This window comes from Micromesistius poutassou (assembly GCF_964030765.1).
Source record: "Micromesistius poutassou genome assembly, chromosome: 9".
NCBI lineage: Eukaryota > Metazoa > Chordata > Actinopteri > Gadiformes > Gadidae > Micromesistius > Micromesistius poutassou.
In genome coordinates this window covers 18,145,552-18,157,646 of record NC_140279.1, presented here as the reverse complement: position 1 = coordinate 18,157,646, position 12,095 = coordinate 18,145,552, and the positions used below count along the sequence as shown (strand labels likewise).

At 47.0% G+C, this 12,095-nt stretch overlaps 1 protein-coding gene across 1 annotated transcript; it reads right to left on the bottom strand.

Moving 5' to 3' along the window:
* Positions 1–16: 16 nt before the first annotated feature.
* echdc2 (enoyl CoA hydratase domain containing 2) lies at positions 17–5,342 on the bottom strand. The gene is made up of 11 exons (XM_084472471.1): positions 5,036–5,342; positions 4,823–4,890; positions 4,599–4,686; positions 4,417–4,503; positions 3,882–3,974; positions 2,306–2,362; positions 1,984–2,046; positions 1,726–1,850; positions 916–966; positions 790–837; positions 17–268 (listed from the first exon to the last, which is right to left on the bottom strand). Exons 1-11 carry the CDS (start codon positions 5,262–5,264, stop codon positions 191–193), a joined length of 987 nt encoding a protein of 328 aa, XP_084328597.1. The 5' UTR covers positions 5,265–5,342; the 3' UTR covers positions 17–190.
* Positions 5,343–12,095: the final 6,753 nt, after the last annotated feature.

Below are 12,095 nucleotides of genomic sequence, written 5' to 3'. Positions count from 1 at the left end.
ATAACAATTTGTTGCATCACATGTATGTTGAATTTTTTTTATTGTTTGATACAAAAATTGCTGTAAATCATTTCTCTCTTGCCCCCAAATAGATTATAATCTACCAAACATCATTTGTTATTCTACATGGTGGTCTCCTCAACATTGTTATTCTCTGATATAGTTAGCTTGTCTCTTCAACATCACTCAGTTATTCTCCGGTATAGTTGGGTTTTCTCTTCTCTAGGAAGGCAGCCATTCCTTCCTGTCTGTCGCGGGTAGGAATGACCTGAAAGGAATGCATAATAGACCGTTTGGCAGGAATATCCATTAACAGGAACCAAAAAGTGATCCAGGAGTCAAAGACTAATTCAAGCAAATGTTACTTTCTTTTAAGTGTGCGATTGAAACAAGCAGGGCAGTGCTCATTTTGCAATACTGCAAATGAAATTGTAACACTTAAGTTACACAAAACTGTACAGATCTGTCAGTACTGTGGCAACCCGGCTCAGGGATTCTCTTGGCTGTTAAGCCACAAAGGCACTTTTAAATCAAACATAAAGTATCTTTCTGTAAAAGAACTAAAAGATAATCGGGTGGCACAGCCACAACGGCTGGACTCTCCTCGCACCCAAGCCAAGAGAGCCCTGAGTGCCCCTTGGAGCAGAGCTTTGTAAGGTCTGCTCTCCTTTGGGTCTCAGGTGCTCTGCATCACGTTGATTGTCACGGGCCGGGTTGCCACAGTACAAGGGTTGAGAAAGTTTGTGATTTAATTCATATTTACTACTGCTCGGGTACGGTAATGCTTACCATTGAGTAGCACAACCTCTCTATCGCCATGGCCTTGGTCATTTCCACCTGGAAGACACATGAAGGTATGGATACGGGTGCTTTCATATGATGAGACGGAAGACGTGACTATGTGTTAAATTGTACCTCGATGCCTCGGTCCATGGCCTCTTTGGCCAAGCGGATGGCAACAGGAGCCTGAGGAATGGAAGCAAATGAAACAAAACAAACCCAAGATTTAATCAGCCCACAAAAGGTTCTCTTTAATATGATCATTTAAGGAAAGGAAATATCTTAGTATTTCCTAATTACTAATACTAATTACAATTAGTATTAATTGAATTGCATGAGATCAATCCCTAGAGGATCCAGATTAGCATCCACTCAGTTCTCCACAGTGGTCAAGCCCACCACAGAAGAGAACTGAGTGGCTCATAATGGGTGCAGGTATGACGTATGTAGGACATTTTGGGGAAGTAAAAACGTATAAACAGCGGTCCATCGGTGTTCGGATCGCTAGTCTGCATCTCAGGATCTCCTCTGAATGCTGTTCTGCTTTCCTCTAGATCAAAACACCTGTGTGTGTGTGTGTGTGTGTGTGTGTGTGTGTGTGTGTGTGTGTGTGTGTGTGTGTGTGTGTGTGTGTGTGTGTGTGTGTGTGTGTGTGTGTGTGTGTGTGTGTGTGTGTGTGTGTGTGTGTGTGTGTGTGTGCGGGAGAGATCAATATCTCCACCCAAATTGCCACTTTGCATCTGCAGTCCACGTGCATGAACTGCAGAGAGAGAGAAATTGTGAACGGCCACAGAGGGCTGGAGGAAGGAAGGGAAGGAGGACGGAAGGAGATGGGTTGACGGAGTGGAGTGAGATTAACAAGCTGTAGGGAGAAATCAAGGCCGGGGAGAGGAACGTATTGTAGCAGAACTGGTCTGTCTGTCTGAACTGTCTGTCTGTACGTACCTGGGGCAGTATTTCCCGAGCCAGGCCGAGTGCCTCTGTGTAGGCGGCGTCGCCCGCCTGGTTCTGTTCTGTAGCCTGACTGACCAGGCCCAGGGCCAGCGCCGTCTCACCCCCCACTCGGCGACCTGCCGACGGTACATGGCACTCAAAACGATACGCACGGCACGTGTGTATATTACCACAAACACCACAGTCAGTGAGTGTGTGTGTGGGTTGATCAGAACTCAAAGAGCTTCACAATCATAGTTGACACAATACCTGTGAAGATGAGCTCTTTGGCCAGAGAGATTCCCACCAACCTCGGGAGGCGCTGGCTGCCCCCTGCAGGGCAAACAGGGTCAAGGTCAAACGGCTGACCTTGTCGCCAGACAGTCGCCAGACACGTGACGTGGTTCCAATGTAGCGCATCTGGATTTGTCTCGTCTTGATTTGATGGATGAGAAAGGCTATGCAAACTAAATGTATCATGATTATCAATGTAGTAGACACGTAGGGGTGTGTGTGTGTGTGTGTGTGTGTGTGTGTGTGTGTGTGTGTGTGTGTGTGTGTGTGTGTGTGTGTGTGTGTGTGTGTGTCTCACCAGCCCCTGGGAGCAGCCCCCTTGTCGTCTCAATCAGACCCATCTGGGCAGAATATGCTGAAACAAACAAACACATGCATGCGCACACACACACACACACACACACACACACACACACACACACACACACACACACACACACACACACACACACACACACACACACACACACACACACACACACACACACACACAGAGGACAGTTGAAGGGCTGCACTGCAGGGATGGAGTAAAAGCTGACTGATGCTTCTGTCGAACTAATATAGACAAACACCTGTTCTGCCCGGACATCGGCTCTCTCGACCTATCGCGGTGCTGCGACAACGGCGTGGGCCAATCACATGTGTATTCTATTCTATGCAACACATCATTATTATGCTGAGTGTGATGCGTCACGCGCCGCGTTAGTCAGCGGGCACAAGGTCACGTCCTCTAGTCCTGTTCTCACATGTTCCTACCACCATCATATTCTTCAGGTGTAGAGACCATATCGAGCCGGAGAATAAAAGAGCCAACAGTGGACATTTTAATGACCCCCCCCCCACTCCCCCTTCGCCTCCCCCCGCCCGCCCGCCCCGTCTGTCCACCTTGACATTTCGTGAAACAGCCTTGAAGCAACCTCATTATCTCCCCACCTGCATTAGGTTTTATACTTTCAGCGGTGGGTGTTGGAAGAAAGACAGAAAGACAGAAAGACATAGTCATAGGCAGAAAACGGAGACCTTGCAAGAATGCCCCCCCTTCAAAGCCTTCCTTCCTTCCTTTCTTCCTTCCTTCCTTCCCGCAGTCGGTCGGCGGGCAGAGAACAGAGAGGCAGACTGGTGCTGGTGTAACAGGGTGTAATATCCCTTTAATTATAATTACACAAAATTTAGTTGTGTTACCTGAAGTTTAGCTTTCCAGCTGCCTTATGTGCCCCTTTCTATTTGATTTTGTTCTTTGATTTAGCTCCACCTCCTTCTGTAGTCCCGCCCACATTTCTGAGAACCCCAAGTTTCCTGTCCCCCCCTGTCCCGCCCTGCCCCCCCCCTCTGCAGCAACTCTGCAGTGCCCGGTAGAGAGGCTGGGGCCGTAGTGACGGCCCCCGGGGCGGCCCCGCCACACCGGGGGGGGGGGGGGTCACCCGCTCTGCCCTCAGGACCATGTAGTCAAACCCCCCCCCCCCCCCGGGCTAAAGGCAACGTTCATAAAAGGTTGATTTGTTTCCAGATCGAATTGCTCTATTAAATAAGAACCTAACGAACTAACGCAATCAAACTTAAACGTTCTCGGGTCTCGGAGGGAAGGCCCAGAGCACATTTAACAACAGCCCAAGATGGAGGATAAAGTTGCATTATATCCGATGTACATTCTACGACCTCCTCCTCCTGACCTTTGCTATGCAACAGTCACTCTATCGTACAATAAGAGAGACCACAAGAGAGGTGGCCCTTACCTTACCTTCCTTTACGATCCTCTTATCGCTGCTATCACCTCAGGGTGACGGCACACACCTCTCCCCCACTCACGCGGGGGAGTCGCCCCCCGATCAAGAGCTTAGACAGGCTGAGGTTCAAAAGGTCAAAAGGTCGCTCACCGGCTGTGCGGAGGTCACAGGCCAGTGCCAGCTCAAGCCCCCCGCCGAGAGCGGCCCCGTCAATCGCCGCGATGGTGGGCATGGGCATCGATGCTGTTGTTGCCGGGGAAACATAAGCGGGTAAGTAAGTCAAAAGCAGAGTTGTCGTTAACACCCCTATACCCTATACCCCCCCAACCTGAAGCAGGGATTGAGTTGAGTTTTCGATAGCGTGTTGAGAGCAGTGGCAGTGGAATACGCACCAAACACTCCAGAGTAAATACTTTTGTAACACTAATTTCACCTCAAAATACGAATGGTAGTCTTTTCTCAAACATGCGCTATGGAAGGTTCTCACAACAGGCATGATCTTTATTGAAATGTGATTTTTAAAAAAAGAAAGAAAAATGAGACACGTTCGTTTTGTCTACAGAGCACTATCTCTAATAATCAACTTAATACCTGGGTGGGTGGATCAATGTAACTGCTGCTACACTCAGACAGACCGTGCGAACAATAGAGCGTGAATAGCATGCAAATCCTAGGACTCTCTCACCAATATCGGTCATGAGCGTTCGCAGTCTGTGGACAAACGAATCGGCCGATATGTTGTTCATAGCAGCCCTCTCTTTGAGATCAGCACCTGCATCAATACACGTTCACGACACAATTCATCACACATTACGTTCAATCAGCAATGTCGTCCTTGTAAACAGAGATCGATTTTTGTGCGTGCACCTGCGCAGAAGACCCCTGGGACCATGCTCCTGAAGATCACCACCCGTGACGCTCGGTCGCAGGACACCGAGGATACGATCTCACGCATCTATAAACATACACATTATATTCGTATCAATCTGTGTGTGTGTGTGTGTGTGTGTGTGTGTGTGTGTGTGTGTGTGTGTGTGTGTGTGTGTGTGTGTGTGTGTGTGTGTGTGTGTGTGTGTCGCATTTAGGTTTACCTGTGATATGAACACGTGACCCAGGGCATTTCTCGCCTTGTGTCGACACATGAGCACCTCCACAATACCTGAGGATTAGACACGCACTCTCTTCATTGCGTTTAGATAAAACCATTCAACGATTTAGCTTGGCAGTGTCGATTTAAACATCGATCCATTTAATGAGCATACTGACTTTCTTATTCGTTTAAATAACTTTTAACCAATGCCTACCCGTGTCTTCCCCATCTAACCGCTTTACGTCCACTTCTGCAGATTGTGTCGCCTCTGTGTGTTGACCGCGAGAGTGTGTGCGATTGTAACAAACTGGTAGCCGAGCGTCCCCCCCGGACACTAGGCCACTATGCACACCTCCTCGCCACACGAACCCGAATGTTCCACCGCTGGACTCTGGACGAACTATTTTCACTCGTCGGGCAGCGATTCTGCATAGAAATGTCATGTTGAAAATGGCTCCTTGAAGTTTTGAAATTGGGGGACTCTTGAATGAGTCAAGCTAAGACACTTTAGCAGTAGGGGGGCGGCGCAAAGCATGTGTTCATAGGAGGAGGAGCCTGGTTTCCTGGAAACTACAATAATGTCTGGCTGCAGCCTGCAGGACATCAACATCCAACTGCTACCGGCAAAGTCGTTTTACGCCAGCGATGATGTTTAGTAAATTATGTCCCTTTCAGGGTTAGGGTAGTAGTGGTTAGGGATAGGGTAGTAGTGGTTAGGGTTAGGGATAGGGTGGTAGGGGTTAGGGATAGGGTAGTAGTGGTTAGGGTTAGGGAAGTAGTGGTTAGGGATAGGGTAATAGTGGTTAGGGTTAGGGTAGTAGTGGTTAGGGTTAGGGTAGTAGGGGTTAGGGATAGGGTAGTAGTGGTTAGGGATAGGGTAGTAGTGGTTAGGGATAGGGTAGTAGTGGTTAGGGATAGGGTAGTAGTGGTTAGGGATAGGGTAGTAGTGGTTAGGATTAGGGTAGTAGTGGTTAGGGATAGGGTAGTAGTGGTTAGGGATAGGGTAGTAGTGGTTAGGGATAGGGTAGTAGTGGTTAGGGTTAGGGTAGTAGTGGTTAGGGATAGGGAAGTAGTGGTTAGGGTTAGGGAAGTAGTGGTTAGGGATAGGGTAGTAGTGGTTAGGGTTAGGGTAGTAGTGGTTAGGGATAGGGAAGTAGTGGTTAGGGTTAGGGAAGTAGTGGTTAGGGATAGAGTAGTAGTGGTTAGGGATAGGGAAGTAGTGGTTAGGGATAGGGTAGTAGTGGTTAGGGTTAGGGATAGGGTAGTAGTGGTTAGGGATAGGGTAGTAGTGGTTAGGGAAGTAGGGAAGTAGTGGTTAGGGATAGGGTAGTAGTGGTTAGGGATAGGGAAGTAGTGGTTAGGGTTAGGGAAGTAGTGGTTAGGGATAGGGTAGTAGTGGTTAGGGATAGGGAAGTAGTGGTTAGGGTAGTAGTGGTTAGGGTTAGGGATAGGGTAGTAGTGGTTAGGGATAGGGTAGTAGTGGTTAGGGACAGGGTAGTAGTGGTTAGGGTTAGGGTAGTAGTGGTTAGGGTTAAGCCTGTCTCGGTGTCACTCAAACCTGCAAAGGTAGTCTTGTATATTCTCTAGTATATTATATTCAGTAGGCCATAGCATAGCAAGCATAGCAAGAATGTAAATGTAAATGTAAGACGCTAAAAATGAAAGTAAAATTTGTATTTCTTTCTAACGTTTTATTGCACTCAATTCACAATTAAGGGAGCTTTTTCTTGCCCTTTGAACACCCTTTAGGGTTAGGGGTCGTCATAAATATATGGCCTGTAAAGCCCTTTGAGACTGTACCTGTACCTGTACCTTGATACAGAGCTGTAAAAAAAAAAAAAAGTGTCAGTTTGTCGGTCTTCTGTCTTATTCTTTCTTGCTCCTCTTTTTTTCATCCTGCGGTCCTACCGTATCACGTGGTGATGAACACGCAGGTGTCCAGTCTCTGCGATGTCCAGGCCTTTGGCACCATGGCCGGACAAAGCCGGGTGTGGATGAAGGTTTTCCGTCTGTCCATGTCTAGTCTGATCATGCATTATTGAGCTGGCCTTCAAAGGTTGCGCAATTGCACGGTCAGCCAGGCTCTCTCGTGACACAAGCCAGTCTGCTGTGTCACAAGTCACGGATGGAAAAAAATAAAGAATAGATGGATGAAGGATCCATCATGACTGTGTAGCCAAGTACACACACACAAGATGAGAAGAGGTGTCATAGTAGCAACAGAAACTTCAAAGTTGTCAGAATGTCTTACCAACCGACATTTCCAGCGGAACTACTGACTACAAATCTTGATATGACGTCATGTTTCAGTAACTTAATCAAGTAACTAATTCCAGTTAATTTATTTTATTTATTAGTTTATTTAACAGGGACAGTGCACATTAATCAACACAGTTTTCACATGAAGTATAAATGGGCCAGAGTTAGCCATAGGCTAATTTTCATCTGTAGTCCCTGGGCAGGTTGTTAAACAAGGTAATGGTAGTAAAAACTTGCGTACAGAAACATCTACAGTAACAAAAATAAGTAAAGGCAAGGCAAGGCAAGGCAACTTTATTTATATAGCACTTTTCATACACAAGGCAGACTCAAAGTGCTTCACATATAAACATTGTCATACAATAAAAGAAAACAATAGATATGTAAAAAGTAAAACAGATAGAAATAAAGGCAAAGTTAAAAAAAAAATAAACACAATATAGTAAACACAATATGGGGGACAGAACGACAAGAGGAGTAATACTAGTCACGTGAAGCTAGTGATTACATATTTGATTTGCTTTAAGCCGTCTTTTGAGGTTAAGTTTGAAGGTCACATACTTGTTGGTCTTTCTTAGTTCGGTAGGGACTTAACTTAACCACTCACAATTCCATGATATGCTGTTAAAGAGATTGTGCGTAACATTGTCCAACTTGCCTGGGGCATCCCGGCGGAGTGGAATGTTATCCGAGGGGAGTCGAGGATTCGGAGGGAAGACTTTGTGGATCCCATGACTGACAGGTGTGTGTTTCCCAGCTCTGTTTTCTTGTTTTCCTGCCCTTGAAATAGAGACTTGTGATGAGAGATGACATGGCACCCACAGTTCATGTGTGTGGGCGTGCGTGTGCACGTGTGTGTGTGTGTGTGTGTGTGTGTGTGTGTGTGTGTGTGTGTGTGTGTGTGTGTGTGTGTGTGTGTGTGTTGTAACTAAGCCTGGTATTCTTTGGCTGACATGGCCTGTCTGAGGCCATCATACACTCCAGTTCAGCTTCTGGTGACAAACACACACTTTACAACCCACATATCACATCACAACACGGCAGCACATACAGTATACCAACATAAATGCACCTATTAGAGTGTAGTACAATGAAACACACACAGAAATGCATGCACACATCTTGGAATCGTTTGATATTTTCCGGTTGCAGTTTCCTGTTTCAAAAGTGTTCAGTTCCTGTGCAATTATCACAATTACACTTTCAAGAGGTGTAATTGTAATAATTTGCACGAAAATCATAATTTCAATGTCTCTTGTGAAACGAACTGAGAGGACCTCTCCATCCAGATAGACTGGCAGGCTATGAGGGGGGGGGCTGTTATTGGGAAATAATGCACAAGGATGCAGTACTGCAAACTGCAAACACATATCCCTCACACATCCATCACAACAACATCAACACGCACATATCACAATTGTAATGTAACACACACACACACACACACACACACACACAAACACATCCCCATGTAACACACGAAACCAACAACGCATGCATACATCATTACAAACAAACCACACACCCCCGCCACGCGCAAACACACACACACACACACACACACACACACACACACACACACACACACACAAACAATCCCCCACACAGAGGGAGGGAGGTGCGCTGTGTCTCTGCCGATAATGTGTGACAGCAGGTCGGTGAACTCCACATGTCACCAGCGGCCCGCTTCTCCATTTCACAGATAAGGGAAGAAAAACGAAGAACCAGGACGAAGAACAAGACGCTGCTCCTGTTCATTTAAAACGGCGGCTTTGAAGCCAAGTCGTCTCTCATCTCGTCTCATCTCATGCGTCTCTGTGCATGTGCGCAACCGTGAGAGGGTCGGCTTAGCTCAGGAGGTAGAGCAGGTTGACTTCTTGTAACCGTGAAGGTTGCTAGTTTGATCCCCGGCTCCTCCGAGTGTTGCTGTGTCCCCCGAGCGAGACACTTAACCCTGACTGCTCCTGACGAGCTGGCTGTCGCCTTGCATGGTTGACCCCGCCGTCGGTGTTTATTAACCGTTAAAAGTCGCTTCGGATAAAAGCGTCTGCATGTAAATTCAGACGTTAAATGTAAAAAATGATAAAGGGGCTGAATAAATGAACTGAAATGAAGGATTCTGACTTAAGAGCATTACAAGCCGTGCGTGTTAATGTGTGCTGTGGAGACCTCACGTCCCCCTGACCCCCTGACTCCTTTCAATAGGAGACGGTTAGTGTAGCTCTCTTGTAGTGTAATGTTACAGACCTCACCTCACGGTATGGCTCTGTTCTCATAGGTCTTGACTTCTTCCATTCTGTCTCTGCACTGTAAATATTGACCGAGCAATGACGTATGCCCGCACCGCAGGGAATTGCACCTTTGCACTGCGAATTGAAAATTATACTAGATGAATCGCAGTCTCTTCTCTTCAATTCCCTCTCTCCTACTATTTGTCCTCCCTCCTATTATCTCTTTCGAGTTATCCTAGTGTCATAACTTTAGACAAGAACGGCCCACTTTGACCATAAAGGCTTTAAAATAAGTAATATAAATGCTCAATTATTAATATCAATATCGCTACTGAATCACATGTGATTCTCAATGGCCTGGAGAATCCCCCCCAATGGAGGCCGGCAGCTTTAGTAATGCTATACCACTCCCAGCCCACAGAGGTCAGTGTTGTACCAGAGGGATCCAGGGGGCAGATGTGTCTCTCTCCCACTGGTCTCCTCTGTTTCCAGTGAAGACATGACTTGCCAGCTTCCCTGGCTGCTTGTAATTTGGCGTTGTCTCCTGGACAAGGGACTGTGGGAACTTTGTAGCTACTACAGCCCACCCCCAGCCCTTTGGGTCGTCCTGGGTAGACGCATAATATTACGTAACATAATACTGTGTATAATACTGCATAATGCTGTGGTGAGAACTCCTGCATCTGCATCTGTTCCCCTTCGTGTCGGATTTAGTGAGGCCTCTTTGTGCAAATGTGTCAGCTTTGTGATTCATCACCCACCGCAGCATCAAGCATCGGAATGTAATATGGTCCACTGAATCCCATCCACACGTCTGATGATTTCATTCTGTATAATCTTCAGATGTATTTTTATGACAACGAAACCAACCAACGGACCAATACAATTTACATGAATGTTCTTCGAGTTAATGGTTTTCAAACAAACGAAACCCTAGCTCACAACGAGAACTTCCCTTTTGTACATTGCGTAGCATTGTACGGCAAAAGGCCCCCCTTCAAGATTTATGGACTCATGATCGATTTGCGATTCACCTGCTTTGTCACCCCTTTGTGCCATGCTCATAACTGCCGGACAGTTGATAAGAGGATGGAAATGGAAGATATATGGCTGACGTCGGTGCTTCATGGTCTCCACACTACGAGAGAAGGCACTGGAGATAAACCCAAACGGGAGGGGAGCCTTGTGACAGATGGGCGCTTTCGCCTCTGCTCCCACCGCATTAGGCCTCCTGTGATGGAGATTGTTTGTGTGCAGGTGGCCAAAAAAATGCCCGTTACTTACGGCCTGAGAGACTGGGGCTCAAGATGGAGGTCTGAAATTATGGGCTCGCTGAGTCACAGAAAGAGAGAGAGAGTAAGCATTGGGGGGGAGGGAGTTGGAGCTGCACAGCAGCAAACGGTGAGTATTATTCGGCACAGCACATGGTTTATTACCTGCCGTGCCAAACTGGGCTCTCAATCTTACTACAAATGCTCACTAATCATCGTTAGGCACGTTAGGGTGTTATTGATGCTGCTCTTTATAAGGTTGTATCTTCATGATGTAATCTCTCTGTAATCTTTTGCGGTCAAGGTGTTTTATGCAGTCTGTGATACAGAGGTGTCCCTCATGACACTAATTATGGGTCTGTTCCTTTTACGAAACCACACGGGTACACGGGTACTAGAATTATCTAGATGAGATAACTACGACGTGTAGAAATGACGGGCGGGTATACCACGGTCTTCTATCAAACGTGTCAAACGCGCGTCTGGAATATACTGTCTGGAAGACTCTGTCATAATGAAATTGTTCATATCCTTCTGCCTCAATTCAACCACACGGGTCATTTGAGGTTTTGCCCAGAAGCGGGCCTTGAGGAACAATTTCCCACCTCACAAAGAGCAAGGCATCGGAGCGGTGAAGTAGTAGGCCTACTACGGAAGGTCAGGCAGCCTACAGATGACTGACAACCAGCGAGGAGAGGGGCCGTCGCCGGCTGCCCAAGGCCAGACCTTCTGTCTGGCTGCTGACAGACGACACTGCATACACCCTTACTAAATAATAAAGATGTCCCATGCATGCTCAACTTAATGCGGGCAGACACACACACACACGCCATCACACACGATCACACACACACACACACACACACACACATGCGCACACAAATGCGATCACACGTGAACACACTCTGCAAGGTGGCCCTATTCAGACCGGTCGAGGGAGGAGGGGTTTGTTATTGTTGGGTTTGACAAAGATGGTGGAATCCTGGATTCATAATACATCGCGCTAACGCGTAACGTGAGCTGATAAAGTGCCACTTTGCAAACAGTTCCGTGTTTAAGGTCTTTGTACGGAAGGCTGCTGCGTTAAGGTACGGTGTGGCGGGAGGGTCGTCGTTCAGATCGTACGCCTCGAGCTTGTATCGTCCTTTTGACGCGGTTATTAACAAACGTCAAAAAAACAGCCAAATGTAACAATTCTGCGTGTCGCCTTTAATCCCTCCCAGTGTAGAATATGTGGTCGGCTGGGGTAACAACTTGTAATGTCATTATCCTACCGTATTCATTCGCTTGTGAAACAACTGACTGAACAAACCGTGTGATTATGTTTTAAACATAATTGCTGAGGGGCCTGTCGTCACGCCAACAAGGAAAGGAAGTCAGCGAGGGACTGGAACCAATGAGGGCCGCTGATAAGACGACTAATTCCTCACAGCGCTCAGAGAACACTTCTCCTGGGGAGGATTACTACCCACGTGGATTCAGACTCACGCACACGCACACACACACACACACA